This window comes from Rattus rattus, chromosome 14 (genome assembly GCF_011064425.1).
Source record: "Rattus rattus isolate New Zealand chromosome 14, Rrattus_CSIRO_v1, whole genome shotgun sequence".
Taxonomy (NCBI): Eukaryota; Metazoa; Chordata; class Mammalia; order Rodentia; family Muridae; genus Rattus; species Rattus rattus.
Genome location: NC_046167.1, coordinates 9,514,984 through 9,532,155, shown reverse-complemented (window position 1 = coordinate 9,532,155; position 17,172 = coordinate 9,514,984). Strand labels below are relative to the sequence as shown.

Here is a 17,172-nt window from a genome sequence, read left to right as displayed (position 1 = left end):
AATATATGTGTATATATCTAATATATTTTATATAGCACATACATTTTAAAATATTTTTATATAAAATATATTTAAATATATCATAAACTAAATATGTGATGTACATATAAATATAAGTATAAATATAAAATGCATGTGTATATATTAAAATATATAGAGACATATATATTTTTAAAAGTGATAGTGTTCTCTTTAAAGAGCCATAGGCTATCTAACAATACCCCCAGCCCCAGATATGAGAAACCAACTTTCAAGTTGGTCAACAGAATCCAAGAGACTTCCATAGAGTCTCTTGCCCTTGCTTGCCTCCCAGAGGGTGAAAAGTTCCTATTGCTGAAGGCGTCAATATTTTTATTTTAAAATTTAGTTGACACTTTATACATATATGGCATTGTACTTTGCTTATTTCAGACCATGCATCATTAGAATCCCCCCATCTCTGTGTGTGTGCGTGTGTAATAAAAAATATTAAGTATCCCAGCCCAGAGCTTCTTCCACACCATAGACCATCTGTGTTCCCTGATGAAAGACACACACAGTCTTTACATTGTCATACGCCTTAGGCAGTGCAGTAGCTGCTCAGCTGCGTACCCTCCTAGCCTCTACTTTCCATAACCCCAAGTTACCGCTCACTGTTTATACGTTCCGTCTGCGCTGCTCCTAATCTGATCCGGCAGCCCCCTGAGACAAGCTCTTTTGGCCCTTAGTCCATATCCGCTCTCCTCCCTCCTGCACATTCTTCTTCTTCCACGGAGGCACCTTCTCTCCTCTCCCTCCTAATGGCCCTCTCTCCAGCAAGCACGTGAAACCTCAACCCCACCTACATCTCCTCTTCCCAGCTATTAGCTGCCGGCATCTTTATTCACCAATCAGAATTAACTTGGGGCCAGGGTCCCGGGAGCTATGTGCAGACACCAGGTCTTGGGGTCCAGCACTTAGCATTACAATAGACAGTAAAAGACAAGTGCTCAGCGTGTGCCTGTGTGTGTGTGTGTGTGTGTGTGTGTGTGTGTGTGTGTGTGTGTGTGTGTGTGCGCGCGCGCGCGCGTCCATGCACGCGCGCCTTTAACCATGTAATCTAGGCTTGCCTTGGACTCACAAAGATCTGGATCTGCCCACTGAGTGTTAGGATTAAAGTCCTGCATCACCATGCCAAGCCTGAAAACATCTCCATGATCAAAACAGAAGTTCAGGGATCTCCGTGCCTCTACATCCCCAGTGCTGGGATCCCAAGCATGTGTTGCTAGGCCTGCTCTCTATGGAGGTTTGGGGGAATGAATGCAGATTCTCATGCTTGTACCTTAGCAACCGAGTTATTTCCCCAACCCACGCTCCATGGAATATTCTTGTATTGAAAGTGAGTTCCTGTGGTCTGGTAACTTCTGACTGATTAGACATTATTTTACTTTGTTAGATACTGTAACGGTGACCCAGGCGCTCAAGACTTCAAAGTCTCCTGCCACTTCTGTGCTTTACTTAAACATTTTTAAATATTTATCTTTATGTGCTTTAGTGTTTGCCTGCATGTATGTCTACGTGAGGGCGCTAGATACCCTATAACTAGAGGTCCAGACAGTTGTGAGCTGTCCTGTGTGTGCTGGGACTCGAGCGCCAGAATGCTGGAAAAACAGCCAGTGCTCTTTATCACTGAGCCATCTCTCTGGCCCCCTTCCCTTCTCTAATCCCAGATAGGGTTATTCTGTAGAGCTGTTTTGGCTCCTGGAACTCAATTTGGTGTTGAAATCAGAGATCTGCCTGCCTCTGCTTCTCCAGTGCTGGAATTAACGGTGTGCACCACCACACCTAGGTTTTTCTTTGTTTGTTTTCTTTTTCTTTCTCTTCTTCTTCTTCTTCTTCTTCTTCTTCTTCTTCTTCTTCTTCTTCTTCTTCTTCTTCTTCTTCTTCTTCTTCTTCTTCTCTTCCTCTCTCTTTCCTCTTCCTCTTCCTCTTCCTCTTCTTCTTCTTCTTCTTCTCTCCATTCTTCCTCCTCCTCCCCCCTCCCCCCCCCCCCCCTCCTCCCCCCCCCTCCTCCCCCCCCCCCCCTCCCCCCCTCCTCCCCTTCCCCCCTCCCCCTCCCCCCCTCCCCTCCTCCCCCTCCTCCCCTCCTCTTCTTCTGGTTGTTGTTTGTTTGTGGTTTTGCAAGAAAGGGTCTCTCCCTATCGCCCGGCTGTCCTGGAACTTACTCTGTAGAGCAGGTTGGCTTTGAACTCAGAGATTCACCTGCCTCTGCCTCCTGAGTGCGTGCTGGGATTCAAGGCATGCACCACCATGCCCTGCTCTTTTTTGTGTGTTTTTTTGTTTTTGTTTTTGTTTTGTTTTGTTCTTTTGAAGCCTGGATTTTATTCTTTAGCCCAGGCTGTCCTCAACGGCAAAATAATTCTCTGGCTAGCCCTCCCAAACGCTGGGATTACAGGCATGAGACACCGTGTTTTACTTATTCCCCCCGCCCCCCAAACTTCACACATGGCACACTGTCTTGGTTTCTGTTGTTGTTGTAATTGTTGTCATTTCTACAGATAATTGAGGTTCTGGTCATTGTTTTCAGGCTGCTTTGATTTGCATTATTGTACTTTTTTGTTAACTACACCTCATTTACGTTTTCTCTTATTGTTTCCATTTCTAGGCTTTTCATTTGCTCCCTTTTGATACCCTTTATTTTTCTTCTCTCTTCATCATACTTCATTTTCTGTAAAGTCTGGAGCACATGATTTTAAAACATCCCTACAATATTTGAGACATCCTTTCATTTTGGGGTCTGTTTCTTCTGACTGTTTTGTTTAATTCCCATTTTCTGTCATATGTCCAGTAAATTTTTTTGTTGACCCCTGGACATTATAAAGGCTTCCACTTTTAAATATTGCATCTTTGGGGTACTGCATCTTTGGGGTTTGGGCCATGTGTCACCCCCCTCCCCCCCATATCAATGTGTGATAAAGGCCTGAGCTTTGTCCTAACATTATTGGGAGGTGGTGGAAATGTTAGCAAGTAGGTCCCTACCAGGAGATCTTTGGGTCACTAGGATCCTGCAGAGGAGAGAGTGGGACTCAGATACTTCCTGTCTTTTGCTATCCTACCGCTGAATGTGTGATTCTGTTTTGCCACCAGCTCTTGCAAAGATATATGATGTCAAAAGAAGGAGGAGGGAGTAAGCATGGGACGAAACCTCTAAGCTGTGCACTCGTCTCTTGGCTTCCCCCATTCTGATTTTTTTCTCTTCAGTGCTACCTTAGGGTTTTACTGCTGTGAGCAGACACCAGATCAAGGTACTCTTACAAGGACAACATTTCATTGGGGCTGGCTTACAGGTTCAGAGGTCCAGTCCATTATCATCAAGGTGGGGACATGGCAGCATCCAGGCAGGTGTGGGGCAGGAGGAGCTGAGAAACCTACACAGCTTCACTTCAAAGTTGCTAGAAGACTGGGTGAGGACAAGGGTATTAAAGCCTACATACACAGTGCTACACCCACTCCAACAAGGCCACACCCACTCCAACAAGGCCACACCCACTCCAACAAGGCCACACCTACTCCAACAAGGCCACACCTACTCCAACAAGGCCACACCTCCTAATAGTGCCACTCCATGGCCAAACGTATTCAAACCATCACAGTTACATTCTGACCATTTGGGTTCTCTGCTTCAGTTCAGAAAAACAGTTGTGGGCCAGCAGGAAGTCCTTGGCTGTTATGTGGCTCAACGCACACTTCCTGCTTCCTCCCCATTTGTTTTATACTGCTATTAGCTTATGTTGGAAATCAGCCGTAAACTTAAGACTGACTTTTTCCGTCTCTGGGACAAAGTGCCTCAAATAAGCAACCTTGAAGGAGGAAAGATATGTTTTTTTAGTTCACACCCTCAGGGGCCTCAGCCCACCGCTAGCTGGCTCTATTGTTCATGGGCTGTGAGAAGAAGAACCCAAAGCTGCCACTTCACGGTGGCCGAGCTAGAGATAAAGACGGGATTTTGAACTAGACTATGCTATCTCCAACCAGACCTCACTTCCTGTTCAGTGTGAACATTGTCCGTTGATGAGGTTGTTATCCTCATGATCTGATCGTCCTCAACAGCATCACCAGAGGGGGTTACATGAGCCTTGGAGCCACATTTCATATCTATCCCATACACATGATCCCCCTGCCCAGTTTCCTTTTGCTTACAGTAAAGGAAGTACCGATTTCCTTACGTCCTTATGGCCAGTAACAGCAGTATATGCCATTTTAATGGTGGCTGATTGCATTTATCCCATTTAATAAACACCATGGAACAACCAACTATGAAAAGCCAATGCATACAGATAATAATCCAAAGCAGAATGCTTAACCAGAGGATACACTATTGTCGTAGCATTTAAACATGCCCCCCTATTCATTGAAACTAATTTCACCAAAAAGTAAATTTTGTTCTCTGTCCTTGAGTGTAGACACTGTGGCTACAATGGAGTATGATTGAAGTGATGCTATCCCCACCTCCCGGTCCATACCTTAAGGCATTGGAAGCTTCCTCTTCTTGTCTCCTGAAACGTTCTAACTTACGTCCATTCAGTATGCTGGGAGAAGCCAAGCAGATACACAGCGTGCTCTGTGCAGTTGGTGTGGCAGACAGCCTCAATGACTCAGCCAACTTCCAGCATCCATTGCCAGACACACTCTGAGCAACTTCGTTAAATATTGAAAATGAGCTGTAATGATCGCAGGCACTGTACCAGTCCTGTTGACGCCGTGTGGAGGACAGGCAAGCTGTTCGTGGTGAGGTCTGACCAAACTTTTGATGCGTTAGCAAAATAAATGATCATTCTCACACTAAGAGGCTACCCTTAGAATGTGCTACGTAGAAATCAATATCTGGAACAAATATCACCCCACTGAGTGCTATGGTAGAAGTGACCACTCAATCAATTAATTAGCAAGAATTTATGATGTGTCGTTATCCATTGTGTACTGAATTAGAAAAGGCTTTTATCAGCGGTAACTACGTGGGGATTCAGAGAAGGTCCAGAGATTTCTAAATAAAACAAGAGTGGTAAAAGTTGTCTGTTTGAGGATATGGAAGATATGGGACATCCGGACAGCTGTCATAGTTCAGAAAAAAGCTAGAGTATATGAAGTAAAGGGTCAATCAGGGCCAATGCGTTAAGGGTGTAAATAGTAGTTCTAAGGTTAGGGATTCCTCTCTTGGAGCACCTCCCACTCCCATTCTTTCTCACTTTTTCTTAATAATTCTACATTTGCTCTATTTTTAAAAAAAATGGATTAACTTTGAAGGCAGGAGCCTCTTTGCACACCCATAATCGGGCAATAACTTAAGGACTCTCTTCCTGATACGTATCCTATAATATTTCCAGCATATAGGTACCTCAGAGATATAAGGAGTTATTACATGTTTATTGAATCATTGGCTGACTGGGGAATCATATGAGAGTTGGGAAGGAATGATATCACATTTATAGAAAAATCACTCTGTAATATAGAGTGGTTTGCAGATAGGTAGGTTGAGTGTGTTAATCGTGGGTTATTATAGCAACAGAAACTTTTCCTGGACCTACTCCATTTTACACACAGGTATCTTTGTTTATAATATAGAACGGTTTTAAAAATCAAATCGATTAAAGGGATATAACATTTCAAAATAAACTGTGGAATTTATTAAACATCACACAAACATTTTAACATGAAATGAAGTCTCTAAAATGTCTTTTAAGGAACTGTTATTAAAAATAAAACTATTCAGTAATTTCAGTATTTTAGGTCATATGACAAGTTAACTCCAAAATACAAACCCATGCCACGTTTTATATTTGGCTTTTCTTGTACGTATAACATTTCTTATTTTTAAAACCTCTATTCAATAGCATATTACATCATAAAGGTGCCTAATAGCAAAGTCATTCTTCTAGGTCAGAAAGCATTGTTAATGTTATCAATACCATGTATATGTATGCTATTCCAATTTTCACATACTGATGATTAAAACTTGAAAAGTAGTGGTTTTGCTAACAACAATTACATTTCATTACTGGAGTATGATCATGCCCAAATATGTTTTCATAACCATCTGGCTCTGAGCCAGGGCAATTATGATAAGGTACCCAAGGCACAGGTCCCTCACTTTAAATGGATAAGTCGACACCTAATTCTGTCAGAACAGAAGTCAAGAGAAAGTCTATTGAGAGCTGATACTCTGCTTTCCATACGGACAGCAGGAAGATTTTATAAGGACTCACAACTTCTCACAAGCACTTCCAACTGTTAAGAAAATGGTGGCTTTAACATATGACATTTGTTGTGTCTTTATATTTTAATCCCACCCTTTTGAAAGAAAAAAAACATGTTCATCATTAAACTACTTGGAAAACATAAAATGCGTAAGCAAAACATTATCCAGAGATAATCGTGTCATTCATATTTTCATCCAGACTGTTGTCAGAATTTAAATTCATTTCATATGCAGTTGTAGGCTTTTGTTGTTGTTGTTGTTGTTGTTTCGGTGCTAAGGACAGAACTCAAAGCCTTTTGCATGCTAAACAAGTTCTCCATCACTGAGCCACATCCTTAGTCTTTACCACCTTTTAGATTTTCATGTACTCAGATGTGTACCAATGCAAATACAGATCTACAGTGTTACTTCCAATGGCTAAATACTTTTGATATCGGACACTCTATTTGAGCAGTACGATTATAACTATTGATTGCACTTGAGTGCTCACTATGTGCTAGACACTACTACAGGGGATTTGCTTCTCATAATTTATTTAATCTTCAATAGTTTATTTCCGTTTCTTATAAACGAGGAAACAGACATTGAGAGGAGTGTGCCCAGTCTCTTGAGTGTCGGACATTTTAGTGGTCATCAGTTCGTTGATACTGTAAACAACGCTGCCATTAATATCTTGATTTTTTTAAAGACTGTCTTTATGTAACTTTTAAAAATCAGAATTCCTGGAACCAAAGGCACATTTCCAAAAGCTCACTATATACTCCCCATTGTTTCTCTTAAGAATGCTGTTAATTTATATCCCGTCAGGCAAACTTGTTTCCCTTTGATTCTTTTATTTTTTTAATTGACTGAAAACATTAATTGATGCTTTAGTTTGCTCCTCTTCAAAATTCGGCCTCAATTGTTTGGTAAGCAAACTGTCACTACTGATATACAAATCTTGTTGACATGTATCTGTAAGCTTCATTTTTAAGAGTCCCTATTCGGGCACATTTTACATAATCTCATTGTGCAAGACTGGCTTGCTAACTTTATGTAATATTCTCAAGAGATGATTCTTTAGATTTCACATGATGTTGAGGGCGTGTGTGTGTGTGTGTGTGTGTGTGTGTGTTGGGGGGGCGTGCGTTACATTCACAGGTATAAATAAGATCACCAAGTCAACATCGTAAGTTGCCATCAATGTCTGACTCCATTTTTCATGGTTGTTTTTTATTTCTGCTGCTGGGTGTGGGTGCTTATCTCGCTCGGGCCGCGAAGGTCTAATCTTCCAGTCACTCCAGCGACCCAGTGACAGCACGTTTAGTCAGTCGGAGCCGACACCCAGAAAGCTTCCCTCTGATCTCAGGCTGGGTCAGGAGCCAGCGTTACCTCAGCCTCTCCAGAGGCTGCGCGCCTTGACACTCCCCTCCTAGGGATTCCAGCCAGTTCCACCAGCTCACATGACTCCAATCCCAGCGACTTCCTTTGACCCCTCAGACCAGCGCGCTCCACATTTTACTTGGATAACCCAAAGGACTGTCTGATCTTCTAGAAGGGATTACAAAATCACAACAACAACCCATCCAGTAAACCCAAGGAGTTAAAAATTAAGGGCTTGGCTGGACCCAAACTGAACCCTCTCCCTTTCCCAGACTCTGATTCACTCCAGAGGTTCTTAGTCGGCCTCGGTGCGCCTGAAGGACCCCATCCTCCAGAGACGCCCGGGGAATGGGAAAGCTGAGGACACAGCCGTTAACCCCACGCGTACGCGAGAGCTCAGCAGAGGAAGCGACAGAGGCGGCTCCTCGCGTGGGTCTGGTTCTGGTCAGATTTGGAGCGAGCACGGTTCAGGCAGCCCTCAAGTCGCCTAGATTCCCGACACGCCCCGCGCGGGGGCCTGTCCAGCTTCTCCGCTGTTGCCGCCGCCGCCGCCGCCTCCTCCTCTGTTGCTGGGGGTGGGTGAGAGGAGGGGCTGAGAAGGACCCTGCACTGGCAATCTCCCTTAGTGTTTTTGTACCTGAGGGGCCTCCTTTCTCCGTCACATCTCGAGTGCCGCGGTGTCGAGGGGCAGTCCCTGGGGACACCTCGGCACGCAGCGGACATGCCTCTCTTTGCCACCAACCCCTTCGACCAGGATGTTGGTAAGTGTTTTCACCGTCCCCTGTGAGTCCCTCAACCCCCGAGACCACAAGCCCACGCCGCCCACCCACTCCCTACGTTCGTTCATTCTGAATTCCCAAGGCCGAGCCCACGTTCTTCTCTCCCGGGGCCCCTTGGTTCAGAGTTGGGAGAAGGTTGAGCGCTTGGCGCATCCTCTTTGAAAGAAATGGGACTTAGAACCTCTCCAATGGGCCTTGGTAAGGGACTTGGGGAGGGGGAGCTTTGACGGGACCGCTTAAGGGATTTGGGGTAAAGGGTTGCCTCGGGAGGAACAGACGACGAAGCCATCTGCCGCTGGAGCTTGGCTTCTGGGAGAAGTGCGAAGGGCTTGAGCAGATTGATTATAAGCTGTGTCGCCAAAGTGTTTGTCTGGCCCAATGGAAAAGCGTCAGGAACTGGCAAAATGTTTTAGGTAAGGTTATTAAAGGGCTTTTTAATAGCCCTTATAACGGTCCCTGGCGGACAGAGGTCTGGTTACGTATGGGTAGGTTGAAATGTTGAAGAGGATGAAGATCTCTTGGCAACAACTGAAACGCCATTGAAGTCATGAGCCATCGGGATGTCTTTTTCAGACTGGGCCTTTGCCTTTGGGGAAGTGTGGAAGAGGATTTTGATTCTAGGAAGGGGGTCTGAAATACTAAATTTTTGGTGTCTGAATAATTGGTATTGGGTACCGATTGTACCCATTTAGCAGGCTAACTATTTTTCTGGCTTAAATTTGAATTTCTTGAAAGAGAATTTGGGGATGTTTTGAACGCGCGTGTAGAACTACACTGGCTCCATAGTGTAGAATGAAAGCGAACCGATACCATCCCGTCCCATAGGTTGAATTCAACCATAACTGTCGTAAAAGAATGTAAGGATGACTTGTGAGAGTTACTTTATGAATTTTGTGTATTAGAGGTGAATTGTAAATTTTGCCAACTGGAAATCCTATTACTGCAACTTCCTGCCTGGTTCATTGTGATTTAATTGAAAGTCCTGAATCTGAGCTGTGGATAGAATAATCAATAATGCTAAATAAGTAATGAGCTGGGAAATTGTGTATAATAAGTGCTTATTAGCACCAGTACTTACTGAACAGTGTTCATTGACAAGAGACGCAACCATGAAGCCCATCTCGCTGAGGCCCTTTGGCAGTCTACAATCTGTTCCATCAGTCTTTAGGGCAAAGCAATACTTGGCTGCTTCTGTTCCCAGCACCTGTAGTGATCCTACATAATCTTGCTTTCTGCTAACCAATCACAGTTACATTCTCCTGGCTTGCTTGTTTTTGTGGTGTTGGGAATGGAACCCCTAACATGTGTTCTTTCTGCTTTTTTTTGAACCCACGTTTGCAGTGGATTCAGGTGGATTTCTTAACGTTAAACCTGTTCTTGCCACTGCACCGCCCAGTCCAACACAGGCCCCTTCTTGCCTTTGCTTTGTTTGTGTTATTTCATCTGTCTTTGTGCATATATAGCCTCAAGCTTTAAGTCAAGTTAGAGTCCAACTTGTTGGACCTGAATGATTTGCTGATTCCTGCAACCTGGAGTTGATAAGTCGGAACGCTATTGACGGTTTGGAATAGGTAAAATCCTTAAGGAGGTTATGCTCTACACGTGAAGGGTGTTAACTTTGTATTTGCTCTTCACTCGGTGCCTATAACCTCTCACAGCCAGTCATGACTTGAGAAGTCTTCAGACATGATTTAATGTCTCTAGCGGGTTTAAATATGGTGATTTTCACCCTCTCCCATCTCCTACAAATTTCAACATTTTTGTCTTTACTAAATTAAACATTGTATATCAGTGTATACTTTATTTTGCTCCTTGTTTGATGGCTCCTACATAGTTGGCTTTGAATAAATGCTTGTTGAGTTGAAAATATGTTAAGCCTGTTAGACATGATTTTTAAATTCAATTTGAATTATAAAGATAATTTGTACATCAAGCTCCCTACTGATTTGTTTTTACCAATTCCAACAGTAAGTTTTCCTCATCCAGGTTTTTATTGATGTCTTAAATTTTCCTTCTGTGCTTTATCCATAGGTTTGTAGGCCACCAACCCTTTTCTGGATTTCTGCTTAGCTTTTTAGTGTCCGTCCCCACCCCTCTTTTTTTGCATTGTCCAAATGTTGAGCAGTAGTAAAACCTCTTCTCCATTGACAACTTGGTTCTCTTAGAGTCTTATGACACTTAGTGTTTAGTAGAATTTGGAGTGATTTGCTTAAATTCAGGTTTCAGGCTTGCCGCTTATTAGCAATGTGGCTTTAAGTTAGTTGTTAGATGTTCTGTACCTTTGTTTACTTATCCTTAAATATGGAGCATAAGAATTATAATGTTTCTTCAAAAAGATATTTGCAAAAGCAAAAAAAAATCAAATAAAAACAAACAAAAAAAGAATTGCAATGTTTCTTAGCTTACAGGGTTGGTAAGAGAATCAGTCAGTGTTTGAAAAGCACCTAGAAAACAATTTTTTTTTTTATGTTTGTGAAGTAGGATTTAAATCAGCTAGTCTCTTAGCTTTAAACGCTTTGCATATTCCAACTACTCCCAAGTTTAGATAGTCTTGGTAGGTGTTAGAGATTTTGTCCACTGGATTTCGATAGGAGTCTAGAAACAAGCATGTCAAAAACCCGTTTATTCCCTTCCCACTTCTTATTCTGTCCTTTTAGCCGGTCTCAGATTGAGTCATCAATCTTTCCTGTTAGTCAGTTCTGATGTCTAAGAGTCACGTTGGTTCTTTCATACTTCCCACCCATTCTGTCAGTGAGATCTTTTGGCACTACCTAACTTTATCCAGAATCTTGTTATCTCATATTACATTCAGTCACCTCAGCCCCCTCAGAGACTGGCAGGATTTTTCATTCTCTTTTGTCCCTCTAATAAGCTTTCATTTATAAAAGCCATTAATCTTTAAGAAATACTGGATAAGGTCACCTACCTATTCAAAAATCTCTGGTGACTTTCTATATGTAATATCTAAAGATTTGCAATCTTTGGATTTATTCTCATGTCAAGCTTCTTGGATCTGAACTTTGCAAACATTTCTGCATCTGTAGCTTTGTGGCCATTTTCTTTGCTTCTGTTAATGTTCCCTTAGGCATTTTAAGGTCTTGATGTCCATCACATCATTTAGGGATGCTGTTCAAAGTTCACTTTCTAAAAGAGGTTTTCCTGGTTCCTGTCTCTTAAAGCAAACCATCAGTTGTTTTCTACTCACGACTGCTTACTCATTTTCTTGATAGTATTCAGTATTGCCATTAAGTTCATCAATCGATGGCCTTGTGTGGCATGAACTTCATAAAGAACGTTTTGTTCTTGTCTCTGGCACCTTAGGGGCAATTCCTAAAACCCATAATTTATCTAGTAATAAATTACTGACAATTTTCTAGTTTGTCAGTTTGGTGTTCTGTTACCACTTAAAAATCAGTCTATTAGAAACTTGAAATTACCTTTCCAAGTTGTTCTTTTCATTATTTGATTGTTTTATAATGTTTCATTTATCTTGACTTTTGGTTTCTGAGACTGGGTTTCACTGTATAGCCTGAGCTATCCTAGAACTAGCTCTGTAGATCAGACTCGCCTTTAACTCAGAGATCTGCCTACCTCTGCCTTCGTAACTTTTAAAACATAAAGAGTGTGGGTCTCCCTCCCTCCCTCCCCACTTCCCTCCCGTGCTAGAGATCCATCTGATCCAGGGCCTTGCATTGGCTAGGGAGCCCACACCCGGAGTCAGTCCCTAATCTTGTTTTCTTGAGATGGGGTCTCACTGTGTATTCAAGATTAGTCTAGAACTTGAGATGTTCCTCACTTTCCCTCCTAAGTGCTGCCTTTGCCTGCTAAGTGAGAGTTGTGCAAAAACAAGCCTAGTGCCAATAAGATAGGACTTTGAATTATTCCTTTGTCTCGGATAAATGCTGCTTTTAATATTTAGAGCAAATAGTAATGTAGCCAGGTTTGGTGGCCAACACCTTTAATCCCAGCTCTCTGGAGGCAGAGGCAGGTGGTCTTCTATTGTTTGGAGGACAGCCTGGTCTACCTAGTAAGTTCCAGGTCAGCTAAAGGTATTATATATGGCAAGGCCTTACCTAAAAGCAAACAAACTAAGTAATTTTCAAAAAGTATGTATTCCTTGTCAAACTGTTTGACCAGTTCATGTCATGAATTCTGCTAATCCATCCACTATGTGTACTTTTTACTTATTTTGCTTAGTCCAGTCAGCATCATAAACCACAGTCCGATGAGTTTTCTCCTAAAGCAGTGGTTCTCAACCTTCCTAATGCTCCAACGCTTTAATGAAATCATTTGTATTTTAGTGACCCCACAACCATAAAATTATTTTCAATGCTACTTCATAACTGTAGTTTTGCTGCTGTTACGAATCATAATATAAATGTTTTGGAGATGGAGGTTTGCCAGGGGTTCAAGACCCACAGGTTGAGAACCATTGTCCTGAGCTCTTGACTTTGACCTTCAATGCCCCTTTAGAATTTTGTATTAAATAAGATCAAACCCCTTTGAATTCATTTTCTAGTGTTGTAAGTAGTTATAAAACTATCTCAGGTTGCTATCAGGATTGTCAAAATACTTGATATTCTAATTCTTTACTGGTATTGGATATGTTTTGTACACCTCAACTTCAGCATGTTCAAAACTGTATTGAGACTTTATTAACATTTTCCCATTGTTTTTTTGAGTAGACATCAGTCGTTATTTGTTATATAGGTCAGTAGCCTGTGTGACATCTTGACTTCGTGGTTGTACTTTTCTACATTCCTGACCACAAAGATGTACTGTTGACGGTAATAGACAAAGCCACCGTGTCTTTTAGGATACTGGTATAGTGTATATGTTTTATCTTAATCGCTTTGAATCCATCTTCCATTTCTGCACCCGGGGAGGTAATTAGATTAGTACAGAAGCTTCTAATTGTTTTCCTCTTTCTCTAGTGATGTTTGATGGTTGTGTTTTAAGAATGTCAATGTAATCCTACATCTACATCTAGTATGAACTCATGATGACTTATAACAACTCAAATTTTCTGGCTCCCCTGTGCCTTCATGTGAAAACTTGACAGGCCAAAAAGCTTTATGTAAAGCAGGCTGTTGTTTGAAGCAATACTCTTGCCTCTGTATCTAAATATTGGGATTATAGTTGTGGAGGTCTTCTGTGTTTGACCTGGCTTCTCTTTTATTCTGCAGCCTTCCCTTTCCTCCCTCCCTCCTTCTTTTCCTTCTGTCGTGTGCGTTGGCATTTTGCCTGTTGCCTGTATGTGTGAGGGTTACAGACTGAATGGAGTTACAGACTGAGCTGCCATGTGAGTGCTGGGAATTGAACCTGGGTCATCTGGAAGATTAGACAGTGTACTTAACCACTGAGCCATTTCTCCAGCCCTCCATCTCGTTCCTAAACATTTCTACTCCTTACTGTTTTTATGCAACTGTGTTTGGTCAGATAGATCTCTCTGTGGCCTTAAATAGCGTTCTCTTCACTAGCTTGGGTCTTCGCCTTTGAATGTTGAGGATTGAGCCCAGTATCTGAATCATAAGCATACTTTAACACCAAGTCTCAAGCCTCCATTGCTCAGTTTTAAACAATATCTTGAAGCTGAAGAATTTCAATCCTTTTTCTGCAAGATGTTATGGGTAGTCATCCTGTCCCATTTCTTTACTTCCTCACGTTTTCAACAGTCACATTTTAGAAAATCAGAAATACCTGCCTTCTTACTTAGGTTCCATTGCTGTGAAGAGGCACTATGGCAAAGGCAACTCTTATAAGGACAGCATTTATGTGGGCCTGGCTTACAGGTTCAGAGGTTCACTCCGTTATCATCAAGGCAGGAAGCATGGCAGCATCCAGGCAGACATGGTGCTGCAGAAGGAGCTGAGAGTTTTATATTTTGATCCAAAGGCAGCCAGGAGAGGACCATCTTCCAGGCAGCTAGGAGGAGGGTCTCAAAGCCCACCCCCACAGTGACACTTCCTCCAACAAGGCCACACCTACTTCAACAAGGCCACACCTCCAATAGTGTCATCCTGGGCCAAATATATTCAAACCACCATACCTGCTTATCAGTAAAAAGTTCTGTTAAGACTAAAACTCATTTGAAGCATTAACATGTGATTCTACTGAGTAGCTTTTAGAAAATCCTTCCTCTTCTCTTTATGACTGTTGTCTTACTGATCAGTTACTGTGAAGAGACACCATGGTCATAGCAACTCTTAGAGAGAAAAGCATAAATTGGAGCTTGTTTACAGTTCAAAGGTTTAGTCCCTTATTGCCATGGCAGGAAGCATGGCAGTGGGAGGCAGACTTGGTATTGGACAGTAGCTGAGAGTTCTACAACTGGGTTGGTGGGTAGCAGAGAGAGAGAGAGAGAGAGAGAGAGAGAGAGAGAGAGAGAGAGAGAGAGAGAGAGAGAGAGAGAGAGAGAGAGACTGAGGCTGGGCCTAGTTTGAACATGGCGACCTCAAACCAACCACCAGTGACATACTTCCATCCAACAAGACCACACTTTGTAGTGGTACCACTTCCAATGAGCCTGTCCGGGCCATTTTCATTCAAACCACTACAACTGCAGAGATAATCTAAAGATAAAATAGGCCCGGCTGTCGTGGCCTGTGCCTTTAATCACAGTACTCAGAAGAAGTAGGGGCAGAGGGATCTCTGTGCAATCAGGGCCAGTCTGGTCTACAGAGCTGAGCTCCAGGACAGCTAAGGCTGTTACACAGAAAAATCCTGTCTCAGGGGAAAAACAAATCATAAGTTTTGAATTCTTTAGAAGCAAGTATGGATGTGTGTGTGTGTGTGTGTGTGTGTGTGTGTGTGTGTGTGTGTGTGTGTTTGTATGTATGTGTGTGTTTATTTATGTGTGTGACTTGTGTTTCCCCCACCTCCTGGTTTTAGCTTAGAAATTAATAGGTTTTGGTTCATTTGCTCTATATAAAACCATATTGAGTTGCTGTTGGTAATTTATATTCTTCTGATTTAGAAAATAATTTTTTTAAGAGCTGAGGAGAATTATACTACTATTTGATCTTAAGGAAGCATCAAAAATGATATGACTAGTTTAGGGCATTATTGGAGTGTGTGTTTGTTTTTGAGACAAAATTTCTCAGCGTAGCCCTGGATGCCTGGAGCTTGTTCTGTAGTTGGGTCTTATTATTTCAGCTTTTTACAAAGTGGTCTGTTCACCAGCTAGCCTGTATTCATCACTGTCCTTTTCTGTTTTTATTACTTTATGCTTTATTCCTTAAGTAGAAAGAAAGACCTTTCCATTTCTTTTTGGTTTCTCATGTCCAACATCCTTTGATTTTTTTTTTCTTTCTTCCCCACTGCTCTTTACTTTTCTTTTAAATTATGCCGATCATTAACATTTTGAGACCCCTTTCCTGTTTTGTATTAGGGCTCTCTCTGTTAACTCCTTTGTTACTGTAGTTGTTAGCTGCTTCAGATATGACCTGAATGGACTAGAAATCCATTTTATTTTCTGGAATATATACTTAGATTTTATAATTTTCTGTAAAAATCAACTTAGCAATGTAGAGAAGGGATATGTGATCCTATTTCTAAGATAGTATCATAGTTTGTATCCCTTATATCAAAACAGATTAAGCTGGGCACGGTCATTAGGATGGGGGAAGCAGGAGGATTACACGTTCAGGGCTAACCTGCACTCTAGTGAGTCCTAGGGCTGCTTAAAAAGAGCTCAAGGCAGTTTAACAAGAGATAATAAACTGATGTGATAGTAGTTTTTCTTGACATGGGAGCTGTGTTACTGAAGTTTCAGACATCTGGGGTGTTCTGTTCATTTTTATGCTAAAATTCGATATTTGCCCAGCTATGTAGAAAGGTGGTTGGACAGAAAAACAGTGAGTTAATGGTAATAGAGAGAGTGGAACAATCTACCAAGACCTAGTTCAGATGTTTCTCCTCTCTGCTGTAGCAGTTCCTCTGAGTGTGAGGCAGGACACCTCTGGGATGTTGGTCTTAAGTTTACGGCCAGCACCTAGACAGACAGGCAGAGAAAGATTAGAGTAATCCTAGTATTTACAGCTGTGGGAAGAATGGCTTTTAGTTTCTATAATGCAGCCTTGGAAAGAAGAAATGTCATTTTATGGCTTCGATCATGACAGAATGAGGGATAGGAAAGACTGAGGTGCAGGAAAAAAATTGCATATGAGGCCTTTGCTTTGAGGTATCATTTTCTGAGCCTAAGAGTGAAATCAAAAATGTTTTGAAATTTGTCTATTCTTACATATTAATGAATAACTTGCTTTTGTTATTTTCCATATTAAAAGATTATGCATCAGTATTGTAGTTTGAGTATGCCCTTCAGGTTCATGAACTGGATATTTGGTGCCCACTGTGGCAATGTGAAGTAGTGATGGGCCCTTTAAAAGGTGGAGCTTAGAGGGAAGTAATTGCGTTATTGGAAGAGATGGATGTAGTTCTTATGGAACCTGGATTAGTTCCTGCAAAAGTGAGCTGTTTGTTTATATTCTAAAGTGAGCCTGCCCTCTAAAATCCCATGACTGCTTGTTTCATGAAATTACGTGACTGGTGTGTTAAAGACTACTGTGCAGTCTCCATTAGGGGCTGAACTGAGGAGGCTACTAGATTAACCAGTCCCATGAATGTATGTATGTATGTATGTATGTATGTATGTATGTATGTATGTATGTATGTTGTTGTTACAAGACCTCAGTGGTGATAGAGACAGTGAGGCAGAGGTACTGTGTGTACTAGCACCTGCGGGCTGATGCCTTTGTTGCAAGGTGTTTATTCTAGATGTCCAGGGCTAGAGACTAACTTGAGCAATGCTATGACGCT

General features: G+C 41.9%; 1 protein-coding gene across 1 annotated transcript in view; it reads left to right on the top strand.

The window, feature by feature from the left end:
- Positions 1–8,072: 8,072 nt before the first annotated feature.
- Stam (signal transducing adaptor molecule) overlaps positions 8,073–17,172 on the top strand; it is a 46,217-nt gene continuing 37,117 nt past the window's right edge. The window contains exon 1 of the mRNA XM_032884261.1: positions 8,073–8,337. Coding sequence (XP_032740152.1) covers positions 8,298–8,337 — 40 coding nt within the window. The 5' untranslated portion in view covers positions 8,073–8,297. The remainder of the gene's footprint in view (positions 8,338–17,172) is intronic.